This window comes from Eptatretus burgeri, chromosome 16, assembly GCF_056783735.1.
Source record: "Eptatretus burgeri isolate ZD-2024b chromosome 16, Ebu_testis_v1, whole genome shotgun sequence".
NCBI classification, from domain to species: Eukaryota; Metazoa; Chordata; class Myxini; order Myxiniformes; family Myxinidae; genus Eptatretus; species Eptatretus burgeri.
In genome coordinates this window covers 9,421,532-9,436,259 of record NC_140976.1, presented here as the reverse complement: position 1 = coordinate 9,436,259, position 14,728 = coordinate 9,421,532, and the positions used below count along the sequence as shown (strand labels likewise).

The following is a 14,728-nucleotide window of genomic DNA, read 5'->3' as shown; positions in this document are numbered from 1 at the left end:
AAACAGGTAATACTCTTATGTTAGCTTTTCAACAGATATTTAATAAAAGTAAGAGAAAACCTAAGAAATTGTGGACTGATGAGGGTAGAGAGTTTTATAACAAGACATTTATGAATTTTCTAAAAAATAACAGTATTACATTATACAGTACCTTTAATGAAGGGAAGGCAGTTGTTGTTGAACGTTTTAATCGTACCTTAAAAGAGAGACTATATAAAAAATTCACACAACTCGGTTCACAACAATGGTTATCTTTTATTCAGGATATTGTGGATAAGTATAATGACACGATTCACACGTCAACGAATATGAAGCCATCAGAAACATTTACAAAATTAAAATATGAAAAAGAGATTAATGTCAGAAAACCTAAGTTCAAAGTTGGTGATATCGTAAGAATATATAGGTGGAAATCTCATTTTGAAAAGGGTTTTACTGAACGATGGACGAAAGAACTTTTTAAAATTGTTGATGTAATAGATACAGTTCCTTGGACTTATAAAATATATGATTTGGAAGGGGAAGAGATTTTAGGTTCATTTTATTCACAGGAATTACAAAAGACAAAACTAAGCAGATAATACACCTTTGTGGACACTAGAGGGACAAGTCCGAGGTGTATAACAGTATATAATGTGTGTCAAGGGGGACGTTCTTAGATCTGTGAACCCCAAACACAGAATCCTCAACTGAATAGTCAAGGCTTAACTTTTGTTTGTGTGTGTGTGTGCAATGGGAGCAATAGGTTGGCGCTTCACTCCCTCCTACTATACACCGTTGTGGACACTCGAGGGCCAAGTCCGAGGTGTATAACAGTATATAATGTGTGTCAAGGGGGACGTTCTTAGATCTGTGAACCCCAAACACAGAATCCTCAACTGAATAGTCAAGGCTTAACTTTGTTTGTTGGTGTGTATGTGTGTGTGTCCCAACCCTCACATTCAAAATCTCAACCCCAACCCTCACATTCAAAATCTCAACCCCAACTCAATCCTCACCCAACACAGTCTTTTTCAAAATGAGATTTCCACATATATATATATATATATATATATATATATATATATATATATATATATATATATATATATATATATATATATATATATATATTTTACGTTTTTTTTTCTCTTCTTCCAATTCTGTCTTTTAAGGCTTTCAGGTTTGATGACGTAAAAAGGGGGAGTAAGCCTGCACTTTCTTCCCAGAACTTTCTTGATCTTGCTCCCATCAAGCACCATCCGACAAAGAACTACATCGATAGGTTTAGATCCCAAAGAGTGATAGCAACTCCAAAAGTCTCCAAAATATAAATAAATAAAATAATAATAATAATAAATAAATAAATAAATAAATAAAAGCCCCCAAAAAAGTTTCAAGTGTCCAACATAAACCCAACTTTCCAAGTCTTCAAGGTATAACCACATTCCCGTTGAGTTTCCAAGATATGTATCACATTGTGAGTTATCAATCCAGAACCCACATTTCAAGTATTCAAAGTAAAACCAACTTACAAAGTCTCTTAAGGATAACTCATTTACTGATTTTTTCAAAATTTGTGAGTCTCCAAGGTAGGACCCATATTTAGAACCATCTTGGCAGAACCCTTTTCCTGAGTCTCCAAGGTAGTTATTTAAACCATCAAGGCAGAACTCATTTACTGATTTTTTCAAAATTTGTGAGTCTCCAAGGTAGGCCTCATATTTAGAACCATCTTGGCAGAACCCTTTTCCTGAGTCTCCAAGGTAGTTATTTAAACCATCAAGGCAGAACTCATTTACTGATTTTTTCAAAATTTGTGAGTCTCCAAGGTAGGCCCCATATTTAGAACCATCTTGGCAGAACCCTTTTCCTGAGTCTCCAAGGTAGTTATTTAAACCATCAAGGCAGAACTCATTTACTGATTTTTTCAAAATTTGTGAGTCTCCAAGGTAAAACTTGTATTCTGGCTCATCAACGTATAACTTGTTCAGTGGGTATTGTCTTGATAACTCACAATGAGTACTATTGCTGTAAAACTCTTTTTCAGGATTTTGCTGGTCTCCAAGGTATAACTCTTTGGTTGGGTCATCAAGGACAAACTCGTTCTGTGGGTCTTGGTCGCTCATAAGGTCTTCAACCAAGCCAACAATTTCGCCCCAAGTTGTAGCAAAAGCAGTATTTTCATTTCGTATTTCAGACACAATTTCCTGTGAGAGAAAATAATAATGTATTAATTAAGTTATTTAATTATTAAATGAGTATGCTTCAATCAAAATTTGAAAATAGGAAAATAAAAAATCTTACCTCAATAGATAAGAGGTTTGAATCCAGTTCATCAACTTGAAGGTTTAGTTCCATAGAAGACAGAGAGTTCCAAGGAACACCAAAGTCATCCCACTCAAGGTCTTCAACCAAGCCAACAATTTCCCCCCAAGTTGTAGCAAAAGCAGTATTTTCAGATACAATTTCCTGTGAGAGAAAATAATAATGTATTAATTAAGTTATTTAATTATTAAATGAGTATGCTTCAATCAAAGTTTGAAAATAGGAAAATAAAAAATCTTACCTCAATAGATAAGAGGTTTGAATCCAGTTCATCAACTTGAAGGTTTAGTTCCATAGAAGACAGAGAGTTTGAGACAAGCACACAGAACACCATTGCCAGCAAAAACAAATGTTTAAAATGGAGCCTGGGTTTGAAGCTTTTATAGAGAAAGACTGGTGGGTGTGGTTTCCTTTGGAAATTCCCTGGGCAAGCCAAGGCAAGCCTTCATTGGGAAATTTTTCAAAACCATAACATCCTGTAATTTTCTAGTGATTTCTTTGTGAGTCAGAGATGAACTGGAAATGATGTAAGAGTGGGCGGGGCTTAGCAAAAGTAGGCGGAGCTTAGGAAAAGTGGGCGTGGCTTAGAAAAAATACCTTATGAAAAGTGGGCGGAGCTTAGCAAAAGTGGGCGGGGCTTAGGAAAAGTGGGCGTGGCTTAGAAAAAATACCTCATGAAAAGTGGGCGGGGCTTAGCAAAAGTGGGCGGGGCTTAGCAAAAGTGGGCGGGGCTTAAAGAAAAGTGGGCGGGGCTTATTGAATACCTTGTGGAAAGTGGGCGGGGCTTAACAAAAGTGGGCGGGGCTTAAAGAAAAGTGGGCGGGGCTTAACAAAAAATAACCTGTGGCTCAGGAGGTGGTCAAACAAGAGCATTAAGAGAAGTTTATCATTTCGTAATGGCACAAATGGGGTATCTTAAAAAATATAAAGATTCAAATGTTTTGTTTGTCAATATTTTAGATGGGGATTATTGTGCAAAGAAAATTAAACTATTGAAGGAATTTGAGAATGAACAAATCTTTATAGGTTCAATGAGTGAGCTGTTCAACCCCCAGGTGTTCAATTCAATGAGGTTCAACCTCCAAGTTAAAAGGGGAGACAAATAAATATACCTTGGGATAAAAAGGGGGGTTTATTTTTAGGGAAAAAAAATATGAATCGCTGAAAATCCCCCATTCATTTACATGGGGAAAAGTGAGCCAGAATCAGTATTCTTACCCTACTCCCCTCTTCTAATTTCAAGTCAATTGGATGAAAAGTGAGGATTTTACAAATATCACCTTAGTAGGGTGAATATACTGGTTCTGGCTCACTTTTCCCCATGTAAATGAATGGGGGATTTTCAGTGATTCCTATGTTTTTTCCCTAAAAATAAACCCCCTTTTTATCCCAAGGTATATTTATTTGTCTCCCCTTTTAACCTGGAGGTTGAACCTCATTGAATTGAACACCTGGGGGTTGAACAGCTCACTCATTGAACCTATAAAGATTTGTTCATTCTCAAATTCCTTCAATAGTTTAATTTTCTTTGCACAATAATCCCCATCTAAAATATTGAAAAACAAAACATTTGAATCTTTATATTTTTTAAGATACCCCTTTTGTGCCATTACGAAATGATAAACTTCTCTTAATGCTCTTGTTTGACCACCTCCTGAGCCACATATCATTTTGAGATTATAGTAAATTGTTTTTTCATTGTTCAATTGATAACCATCAAAGTTTTCAGTCCATTCAAGGATATTCATTTTTTTCTTTACATCCTCTAACTTACTAGTTTTTAAATTGATTCGCTTATTTGTTTTATTTACCTTTGTTTTAGTTATTTTTTCAATAAGACTTATTTGATATTTTTCACATTCATTATGTTTTCCATTTATATACCAAGACTGAGATTTTCTCCACTCTTTAGTTTGATTAATACTTGGTTTGACCATTTATATATTGCGAAAAAATGCGGCGGTAGCCCTTAAAAAACCCTAACCCATCTTCCCATCATTAAAACACAATCTATTCTATACACTCTATCATACAATATCCACATGGAACACAATCTATTCCATTATGTAAAATAAATCTCTTTTCATCAAAGGCTCCTAATGCCTTTGTATTTACTTCTTCACTATATATGTTATGTTTATAACTTCTTATTGCATTCATTTTCCTATATTCTTCTTTATTATTCATCAAACAATTATAATAATTTCTAAAAGTTATTGATTTCTTTATTACATATTTCTTTATTCCCTTTAACCTCTTATCAATCTGATCATCATACTTATAAGCATATGCCTTTGCTCTCAATCCAATAAACTCACTCATTACTTTTCCACCAACTCATCCTTAAACTTACCAATAACCTTTTCATTCTTTTTGGAAAATAACTCAATCTTCTTGCTGAAATTACTTGTATCATATACTCCAATATTTTTCTTCATATCTTCATAAACATCATCAGTTTTTATATCTAGGATAAAACTATCAGTGTCCATATACAACAATGAAACATTTTCACCATACTCTTTCTTTAAGTCATTATACAAATAATCATACATCAATATCTTTGATAAATTAAGAACTGCTGTTCCAATATAAATTGGTTTATCCATTACAATACTATCCTTTTTCATATGAATTGCAGAAAAGTTCTCTGAAAAAACCTCTTCTCTCTCAAAACTTGGTTTATTTATCAATCTCGAAGCTTCTTTCCAAGATGTTGCGAATCTAATGTTTTGCCTGTTTCTAACATTTTCCATAGTCTTTCCAAATACAGCATTATTCATTAATTTATAAAAGTCCCCTTCAAATTTTACTTTTGTATTTGCTCTCATATCTGTATTGAATTGAATATACTTTTTCACCCAAGGACTTTATTTAAATTTTAAAACTATGAATTTTAGCTACTCTCAATCCTTCTCTCAAAAACTGTTTTAAGCTTCTCTGATGCAAAACATATCCCTCTTTATCATAGAATGTTGTTAATAACTTTTCTGTTGATTTGCCTTTAATATTAAAACTTTATGATAATCACTGAACCATTCTTTCTTTGGGGTTTCTTTCTCACATGCAAAAGGAAGGTCTTTATGCTTATTATGAAGATCACTCGGGTACTTCAAATCAACTTCAAAATAATAACCTTCTTCTTCGTCATTCAATTCTTCTTGAGAAGAAATAACAATATTCATCAAAGCCTTTTCATAATCCTTTTCTTCCACCCACTCTAATTTACCATAAGGCAGAGATTGAGACATTGCCCATCCATACAAATTATTAGCATCAAAATACATCAAATAATTACTATCTTTTTCACTATCATAATTTGGAAGATATTTATTATTTGCTTTAGCATATCTTTTTGAACATACTTGTGATATTCCACCTCTCTTGGACTTCTCAATCATCAAAAGCATATCAACATCACTGATTAAATCTATATCTTGTTTTGTCATTTTCAACATTGCACTCCAAGCTAAACCAGGAGCTGTGAAATAGTGGGCAGGATCTAATCCATAACAATTTTTATTATGACAGAGTGATCTAAAAGCTTCAAACACATCAGCTAACAATAAAACATCTGTTTTTAGATATAAATCATGATATTCTCCAAGGTTCTTTATCTTAAATATTTTCCATATTTTTTGTGCGAGTTTATATTCCTTATCACTTATCTCTTCTTCATAAAGGTTATTATAGAAACCTTCTTTTGAAGGAAGTTGTGTTTCTTTAAATCTCATAAATGAATCCATATAATCATAAGGATAAATTCCCTTACTTGTAAGAATTTTCTCTTTACTTTGAATTTCATTCCTTGTTTGAATTTCCTCTCTCGTAAGAATTCCTTCTTTAATCAGAATTTCATCTTTAATCTGAATTTCCTCTTTAGTTAGAATTTCATTCATTGTTCGAATTTTCTTTATAATTAGAATTTCATCTTCAGTTAGAATTTCTTCATTAATTTCCTCATTAATTAGAGTTTCCTCTTTACTTTGAATTCTCTCTTTAATCTGAATTTCCTCTTTAGTGAGAATTTCCTCTTTTGGAAAGAATGAATTAAGATTTGGAAAAGAGTCCGTGGAGCTTACATTTGATGCGAGGTAGGCTAGTGGTGTTCCCATAAACTTGTAAGAATCTAGAAACCTAATACGAGTTAAAGGTTTTGTGAATATCATTTTTGTAAATGAAATATACTTTTGACTTGTGTTTGTTATGGCAGAAATATTCCCTGGTGTTTTTGAAAGTTCATTTATAAATAGATGTGTATCATAGTTGGTGCTGTTGTGAAGAAAGACTGGAATAAAAGAAGGTAATTTATAATTAAGATTACAACAGGAATGAGCGGGACCTCTATATTTACCAGTAAGATGACAATGATCCCTAACTTTAGACTCCTTAATTTCCCCCTCACAAATATGACAGATATTGTTCTTTCTAAATTCTAATTTTTCTTCTTTGGTTAATTTCATCGGTTCATTTGTTTCTTTCATTAATTTAGTGAGTCTTATACAATCCTTTTCTAATCGTTTTACAAACTCTTGTGAAGCTTTTTTCCACGATAATGTTCAAGTTTGTTATACTTTTCTCCAACAGATGATTTGATATAATAACAGAAACCACAAGGAATATGTTTTTGATATTTATTTGTATATGATTCTTTTGGATTAGGAGAAGCAGTATTTATCTTTTTAAGGATACACTCAAAATCAGCGTATATCACAAATGGGTGCATGATAGATTTATTATAATCTTCAAAAGAAATCTTTTCACCAGGTTTAGGCATTGTAATTACAGCTGATTTATGATTACTACAATATTTTGAATGTTGTTCTAATCGTTCTTTTGTATGAAATGAATTAAGACATCGCTTACAAGGATATATTTTGTTTGCTGTTCTGAATACCTGAGAAGAGGTATTTTACAAAGATGTAAAATCTTGATAAATTATTGATGTATGTGTAATGTGAATTCTTTCCAACACTAAAATATAAAAGATCAATGTGTGTTTCTTCATTTTTATAGTTGTTTGAAATTTTTAATATTTGAACTTTGTTTGTATCCGTTAATCCATATACATTAATAGAAAGATTATTCTTTTTCTCAAATTTAGGAATATCTGTTAGTGGCATTGGGAATTTAAAATCTTTAATGTCCAAGGTATTCTCATATTTCATATATTGTTTTACTCTTTCTGAATTACATTTTGGTGGATCAAAGTGAGCAAGAACAGACCAGAGAAAACATTTATTATCACTGTTCTTAATATTAACAACTGCCTTCTTTCGTTTTATTTCTTTTGGAAATTCAATATAAGAAGAAGCTTTAAGAGGGTTTGATTTTAGAATGTGTATATCTAAAAAGATGATTTTTTAAACATTGAATCCACTTCCTACCACTGTATTATCAACATCCTCCTCTTGTTTTGATAGTTCTTCATAAACCCCACTATTCAAAAAATCTTGAAATGGTGTTATAAAATGAAGATCTGTTCTCATATAAGGAGTTTGTTCTTAATCTTGTCTTTTCATATTCATTTTCACTCCCATATAAAACTTTAAAGTTTTCATTTTTTTTAATGTCTTTTTAATAACTTTTTCAACATCAGGTTTCACTATTTCAATTGATTCAGCTATTGATGATGGACCGGGTTCTCCAAATTAAAAAATCCTTATTTTTATTTGCCCTTTAAATGCCCCATCAGTGTTTTCAATATAATAGTCTCCCTTTACTATAAACTCATTTTTCTTGTGTTTTTGTGATTGAAGATGTTTATTATAACTTCTCTTCAAAACATCCTTTGAACAGATATCACAATGTTTTCTTTCCAACTCAAGAGGAGATATTTTATGAAATAGATTAAATATGTGTTTGTTAGTTCGGAGGTGTTTTCTATAATGTTTATATTTGTGATTACAAACATCGCAGTATGTTGTATTCACCATATTTATATAATAAAATTTTCTTGATGAAAATTTCGTTTATTTTACAGGTGAATCTGTGCTTAAAACCATTTTATCCTCCAACTTTTTCACTTAATAAATACAATGTTTCAAGACACAAAAGACAAGTTTCAATCAATCTCTTCATTTGTTAAAGATACTGAGAAATATGTCAAAGATGTAAAATTGAACAAAGATAAATATAACAACTATTGGATAAAAACAATTATGGTAAATAATATGAGTTCTTCAATTTCCTTCAGTGGAAGGGCTTTTAGTATACCTGGTAGAACATCAATTAAAGTATCTCTAACAAAAGTTTCTCCTCTCCTTCTAGTCATATATTCAAAACTAGAAAAAGCAATGAAACAAGAAAAAGTATCAAAAAACAAAAACCTTATGGATGAAGCTTCAGAAATAAAAGATAAGACCATCTGTAATATGCAAGGAGAAATTTGTATTTTTTTAACAACCCTAAAGATGTAAATCCTGATGAAATAAAGGATGTTAATATATCAGGTGAAATGACATTTCGTTCAATAGTAGTTTACGATCATTTTAAAATTACCTTTAATATAAAAAATGTTGTCGTTGAATCTGGTAATGAAAAAAAGTATATCGATATCGATGGTAATTTTATTAAATATGAGTCAATATACAACTGAAAGTATAGATGAATTTCAGTTTAAGTAAAGTTTTACTTTATAAATATGCTAGACTTTCCTGATTCGCCATATGACAAATTTGAGAATTGTCCTGCGTGTGAAAGACGGGGATTAAACACAGAGTCAAAAGCCTATAAACAATGTATATTCTGTGATTATCTTCTAATTAATGATAATAAAAAATATAAAAAGGAAAATAATTCTTTTAGATTTACACCAAAAATGAATTACTTTACAAGATTGATTAGAGAAATGAATGTAAAGTATGAGGGTGATAACACTCCTTTCCTTACAAGGGAAGAAACTGAACGTATAAGAGAAATGTTCAAAGGATTGTTGTTATATATTATTCATGGATGTAATTTTCAGGGAAATATCAACACAAGATATTGTATAAATAAAATAATGGATTATCTTGAAATTAAACCTGAACTTAGGATAAAATATAGAGTTTCTAGAAAAGCTAATAATAAATTAAATAACCTGTTTTCTAAAAATATAAATGAATGATTTTTTACCCATTTGGGAAAATAAGATAAAATTTAACAACCATAAAAATCTCCCAAATTCATTAAGATGTCTCATAGTTGGTTCAAGTGGATGTGGAAAAACCTGCTTACTTTTAAAGATGCTCCTCACTCCAAACTTTTTAGATTATGATAATTTAATAATTTTCACAAAGTCGAGTTTTCAACCAGAGTATCAAGTACTCTCACAAGGTTTTAATGCTGGTCTTCAAAAAGAAGATCTAATCGGTTTATTTAAACGTCAAAAAAACCTAAATGATTATAACATTTAAGATATAATTCAACTATTTTGTGATACACAGAGATGTAAAAAGAAATCAAATCCTATAACTTGTATTCTTAGTGATAATACGGATGACATACCGTCTCCCCAAGATTTGGATAAATCAAAAAAGAACCTCGTTATCTTTGATGATTGTGTTAATGAGAGAAACCAAACGGTAATGGACAGCTACTACACAAGAGGGAGACATTCTTCTTGTAATTGTATTTATCTTAGTCAATCGTACTTTCAACTTCCTCGTCGTTCCATCAGAAACAATGCTAATACTTTTATTTTATTCAAGTTAAATTAATAGATGTCAATAATTTTTGGAGAGATAATTGTTCTACATTATGTAGTAAAAAGAAATTTGAGGATTACATGAAGCACACGACTGAAAAATATAAATATATTGTTGTGAAAGAAGATGAGATATTAAGGGATATATTTTTTGTTTTATAAACAATTACATATATAAATGACAACTATTATTATAAATCTTGTGGGGAAATCTGCTTCTGGAAAAAACTTTCATAAATCAAGGTTCTTGTGTAGTACAAATGAGAATATTGTAAATTTACTTAAAAAACACCCCGTGATATGCATTGTATCAACAACAACTAGAGCAATAAGACCTGGAGAAGTAAAAGGTGAAGATTATCACTATATTTCAGTGGAGGAACATATGCGATTGAGGAATGAAGGTCAAATATTTGAGGAGGTTTCTCTTGGTGCAACAAAATATTCACATTGTAAGAGTGAGTTAAGGAAACTAAAATCTGGTGGTGTTGGGATATTAGAAACTAATCCAGAAGGAACGAGACAAATTATTTATTAAACATCTGAGCGGAGTGAAGATTTTATCATTCGGTTTTGATGTTGATGAAGAAACTCAACGCAAACGTATGAAAAGCAGAGATGCAAGTATTAGTGAAGAAGAAATTACAACTCGCATTAATGTTAATAAAGAATTTGATGAAATATTTAAAGAAAAGGATTTATTTGAACACATCTACTTGAATGATGAAGAAAAGGAAAATTTCCCTGTTGATGTTTACAATTCATTAAATTATATTTTACAATAAATAAATGGATGCAAAAGAAAAAGCAAGAAGATTTAAGGAACATCAAGAGTTGGTTTCAAAAGTTGTAAAACAGCAGGAAGACATAACGAAGAAATGCAGACAGAAACTAACGGGCGAAGAAGCATTTGAAAGAAAACAAGAGAAATTTTTTAAACCACTTTTAAAAACTTCCCAAGAAAAAATGAAAGATGTTTCCACAGTTCCCACGGTAGAATATACTCCTAAAAAACTTCAAATGTTAAAAGATTTTGATCAAATGACGGAGGAAGAATGAGAGCATTTAGGAGAATTAAAGGTATATGATGATGAAGGTTTATTTCAACAACTGGAAGAGATTAATCAACCCCCTGATTATATTGTGAATGCTCTTCAAAACAATGAATATTCAGCGGATTCAAAAACCAAAGCAGGACTCATTCCAACAGAACAACCAGCAATATTTCATCTTCTTCAAGAAAAGGTATTGATATTTAATGATGAATTAAGGTTCTCGGGTTCTGCTCAACCCCCTGTTAAACTAACTCCGAGATTAATGTTTCTTCTCACAAAAGATGGAAGACAAGGTTCAACTGTGAGGGATGAATCAAAGTATATTGATAAACCATTGTATCTGGAAAATAATGATGATAGAGTATATATTGATCTGCTGAACACTCTAAGTTATAGGGTTATTCTTTCTGGTAAAAGTAGGAAGAATGAGAAGGAGAAACACATTATTCAGGCTTTAAGTATCCTTGGTTCAGGTGTTAGTTTTCTTCCAAATGACCCATTGCAATTAGTTAATAGACTGTTATTGTTGTTATGTAGTAAGAAGGCTGGAAATAACAATTGTTTTAATGAAGCATCAGCCATTTTAGACCAGTTGATGAACATGAAAATAATTAATAAAAATCAATATAAAGACATTTTATCTCATATTAAATAAGATGAGAAGCACAATCCTTAGTTTCAATTTCACAACAAGTGACCACACATCTTCATTCCCATACCCACTACAACTTGACCCAACAAAAGAATATGAGGCATCTTTATTGTCCATGGAAACTTATAATACCTTATTTAATATAACTGATAAAAATGACAAGTTTAGTTATAATTCGGGAAGTGGATACAAAACGATAACAGTCTCACCCGGAGCATTTGAGATTTCTCAAATATCTTCCGAAATTGCTCGTCTTATGAAAGAACAGGGTGATGAACCAAAAAATATTGTTATAGACATTCAAAAACATACTTCAAAATCAACGATTAAAGTTAAAAATAACTACAAGGTTGATTTCACAATTGATAATTCATTTAGAGAGTTATTGGGTTTCTCCTCAAAAAAGATTGAAACTAATGGGACGTTTTACAGTGATAATGTCATTCAAATATCCTCAGGAATAAATTCGGTGTTAATTCACTGTGATTTGATTGATGGTGCTTCTAATGATGGAAAAAAAACAAATGCAATATTTTCATTCAGCACATACTCAACCCCACTTGGTTATAAATTCAATATGGAACCCAAAAATTTGGTTTATCTCCCTGTGTCAGGAAAAACCATACACAGAGTAAATTTTAGGATAACCGACCAAGATAATCGTATGATTTCTTTTGATGGAGAAGTTATATCCATCAGAATTCACCTACGTGAAGTTTTCCAATAAATAAATACGATGGTTATTGTGAGGAAACACGAGTTGGGAAAATATAAAATAATTACAGGGGATGGGATGTTCCTTTCCCCATACTACAAGGGTGAAGGTATGTATCTTGGTAGAGGATACTATAAACCTAAGAGACAAAGGGGTGTTGGACATCAATTTAGAGGAGATGGGATAATTGATACTCTCATGGGTATTGGTTCAACTATTCTTAAACATAAAGATCTAATTGGTTCAACTGCTTCTGCTGTGGGAAATGTAGCAGGTGTTGTAAAGAGCATAAAAGATGCTCAGAAGGAATCTCATAAATTACAAGCAATAAAAGAAATTAAGAAAGGCAAAACTCAGTTGTACCCCCAAGAACGACAGAAAATAATTCAAATACTTGGATCAGGGTTTCAAAAGTTTTAACATCTTTTTTCCTAAATAAATACAAGTATGGAAGCAAATGATAGTATCTATGATTTGGATGATACTATTATTATCTCAAACTCCACTAAAAAAGAAGATTACTTCAAGGTAAATGCAATAACTGGAACAGACTGGAATACGAATGGTACAAAAAGTTTTGAAATAAATAATCAACAAACCTATTTGAATCTATCCGAAAGTTTCTTGTTGTGTAAATTTAAATTCACGAAGGCTGCGACTAACACAAACGCTACACTTGTAAATGATTTCTTCTGGAAAATGTTTGATAGTGTGCGTTTGTATATTGGAACACAAGAAGTTGAAGCGGTTGATTATGTCTCTGCTGTATCTGAAATGATGAAATTTACACTCTATACATTCAGTGATAGAATGGGAAAGGGGTCTGTCGAAGGTTTTATTCCTGATATGTCAACGGGAACAAACACAGACTCTGGATATACTCAAAGGAAAGGAGCGTATAATGATGATACAAAAGCAGAAAATAGTTTTACTGTGGCAGTTCCTCTTAAAGGTATATTTGGATTTTGTGATCATGATAAAGTTCTGTATGGTCTTAAAATTAGATTTCAACTACAAAGGAATGATAATGAAAATCGATTGCTTTTTGGTGTTGGTAGTGCTTTTGGTGATCAGAATAAATTTGTAATTGACGAAATGAGTTGGTATATCAGTGAATATACTCCTAATCTTAAAAGAGAAGAGATGTTGAATCGAAGACTTAACTCAAAGAAACCACTCAGTGTATCATACCTCAAAAGATGTCAACACGTTAAACTCAACCAAACTACTTACACGTGGAATTTGGGTGTTCTGGAAGGAAAGCCACGATATCTTTGGATCATTTTTAAAAAGCCAGATGGTGATACTGCGACTGATAAGAATAATGCATTGAGTGATAATGCTAAGGTGAAACAACTTCGCGTTTCTCTAGATGGAACATTTTATCCACGAGATAGATTGGAAATGAATTGGGAAAAAAATGATTTTACTCAAGCATACAAGTCTTACCAAAAGGTGTGTGAAAGTAATGGAAATAAAGAACCTATTTTGGATATGACAGCATTTAAAAGTTTGCATACAATCTATGCGTTTGACCTGAGCGCTCAAAAGGAAACTATAAAGTCTAATCGAGTGGATACTTCCCTAGACATTGAAAGAGGAGAGAATGAAGAAGTTGATACATGTTGTTTGCTTTTGGAAGAAACAGAATTGCAGATTAATACAGATAATGGTGTGATGATTAGTCTCACATAATTTTTTGTTAAATAAATGAGTGGTAAAGTACCAACTGGGGTATATGTTAATCAAATCAATCTTCATAAACTATCATCTTGTGTTCAAAATCAAAAGCCTTGTACGATTAACGTTAATACAATTCAGAGAAAAGGAGCAGTAAGAATTGATGTTTTGCTCACAAGAGAACAGGTTAAAATCTTGCATGACACTGGCTCACTTAAAATTAAAATGACAAAACCAATGTTGAAAAAATATTGAATAAGAGAGACGAGTGGAGGATTTCTCCCATTTCTAATTCCTTTATTTGCTGGTTTAAGTGCGGTTGTAGCATTGACGGGTGGTATTTCAACAGCGGTGAAAACTGCCAACGAAAGGAAGGCTCAACTCCAAGCTCAAAAAGAATTGGAAAGACATAACAAAGAGTTGGAGAAACAAATTAGTGGAAGTGGTGCAATTGTAGATTTTGCTGAAAAACTTGAAGGTCTGCCTGATAAAGCGAGATTGTTAGTTGGAGATATGCTTTCTTCTATAGCACAAGCAGATGTAAAATTAACGAAAAGAGGTAATGGATTATATCTTTCTAATAAATAAATGAGCATTGATGAGTGGTTGAAAGAATTTGGAAAGAATACAAC

At 31.8% G+C, this 14,728-nt stretch overlaps 2 protein-coding genes and 1 pseudogene across 9 annotated transcripts in view; 1 reads left to right on the top strand and 2 right to left on the bottom strand.

Annotated features, from left to right (window-relative positions):
• Positions 1-14,728, bottom strand: part of LOC147010464 (uncharacterized) — a 95,568-nt gene that overhangs the window by 44,499 nt on the left and 36,341 nt on the right. The window lies entirely within an intron of this gene.
• LOC147010466 (uncharacterized) overlaps positions 1-14,728 on the top strand; it is a 43,308-nt pseudogene that overhangs the window by 21,599 nt on the left and 6,981 nt on the right. The window lies entirely within an intron of this gene.
• LOC147010467 (uncharacterized) lies at positions 236-3,525 on the bottom strand. The gene is made up of 3 exons (XM_085858954.1): positions 2,549-3,525; positions 2,287-2,451; positions 236-2,189 (listed from the first exon to the last, which is right to left on the bottom strand). Exons 1-3 carry the CDS (start codon positions 2,639-2,641, stop codon positions 1,014-1,016), a joined length of 1,434 nt encoding a protein of 477 aa, XP_085715080.1. The 5' UTR covers positions 2,642-3,525; the 3' UTR covers positions 236-1,013.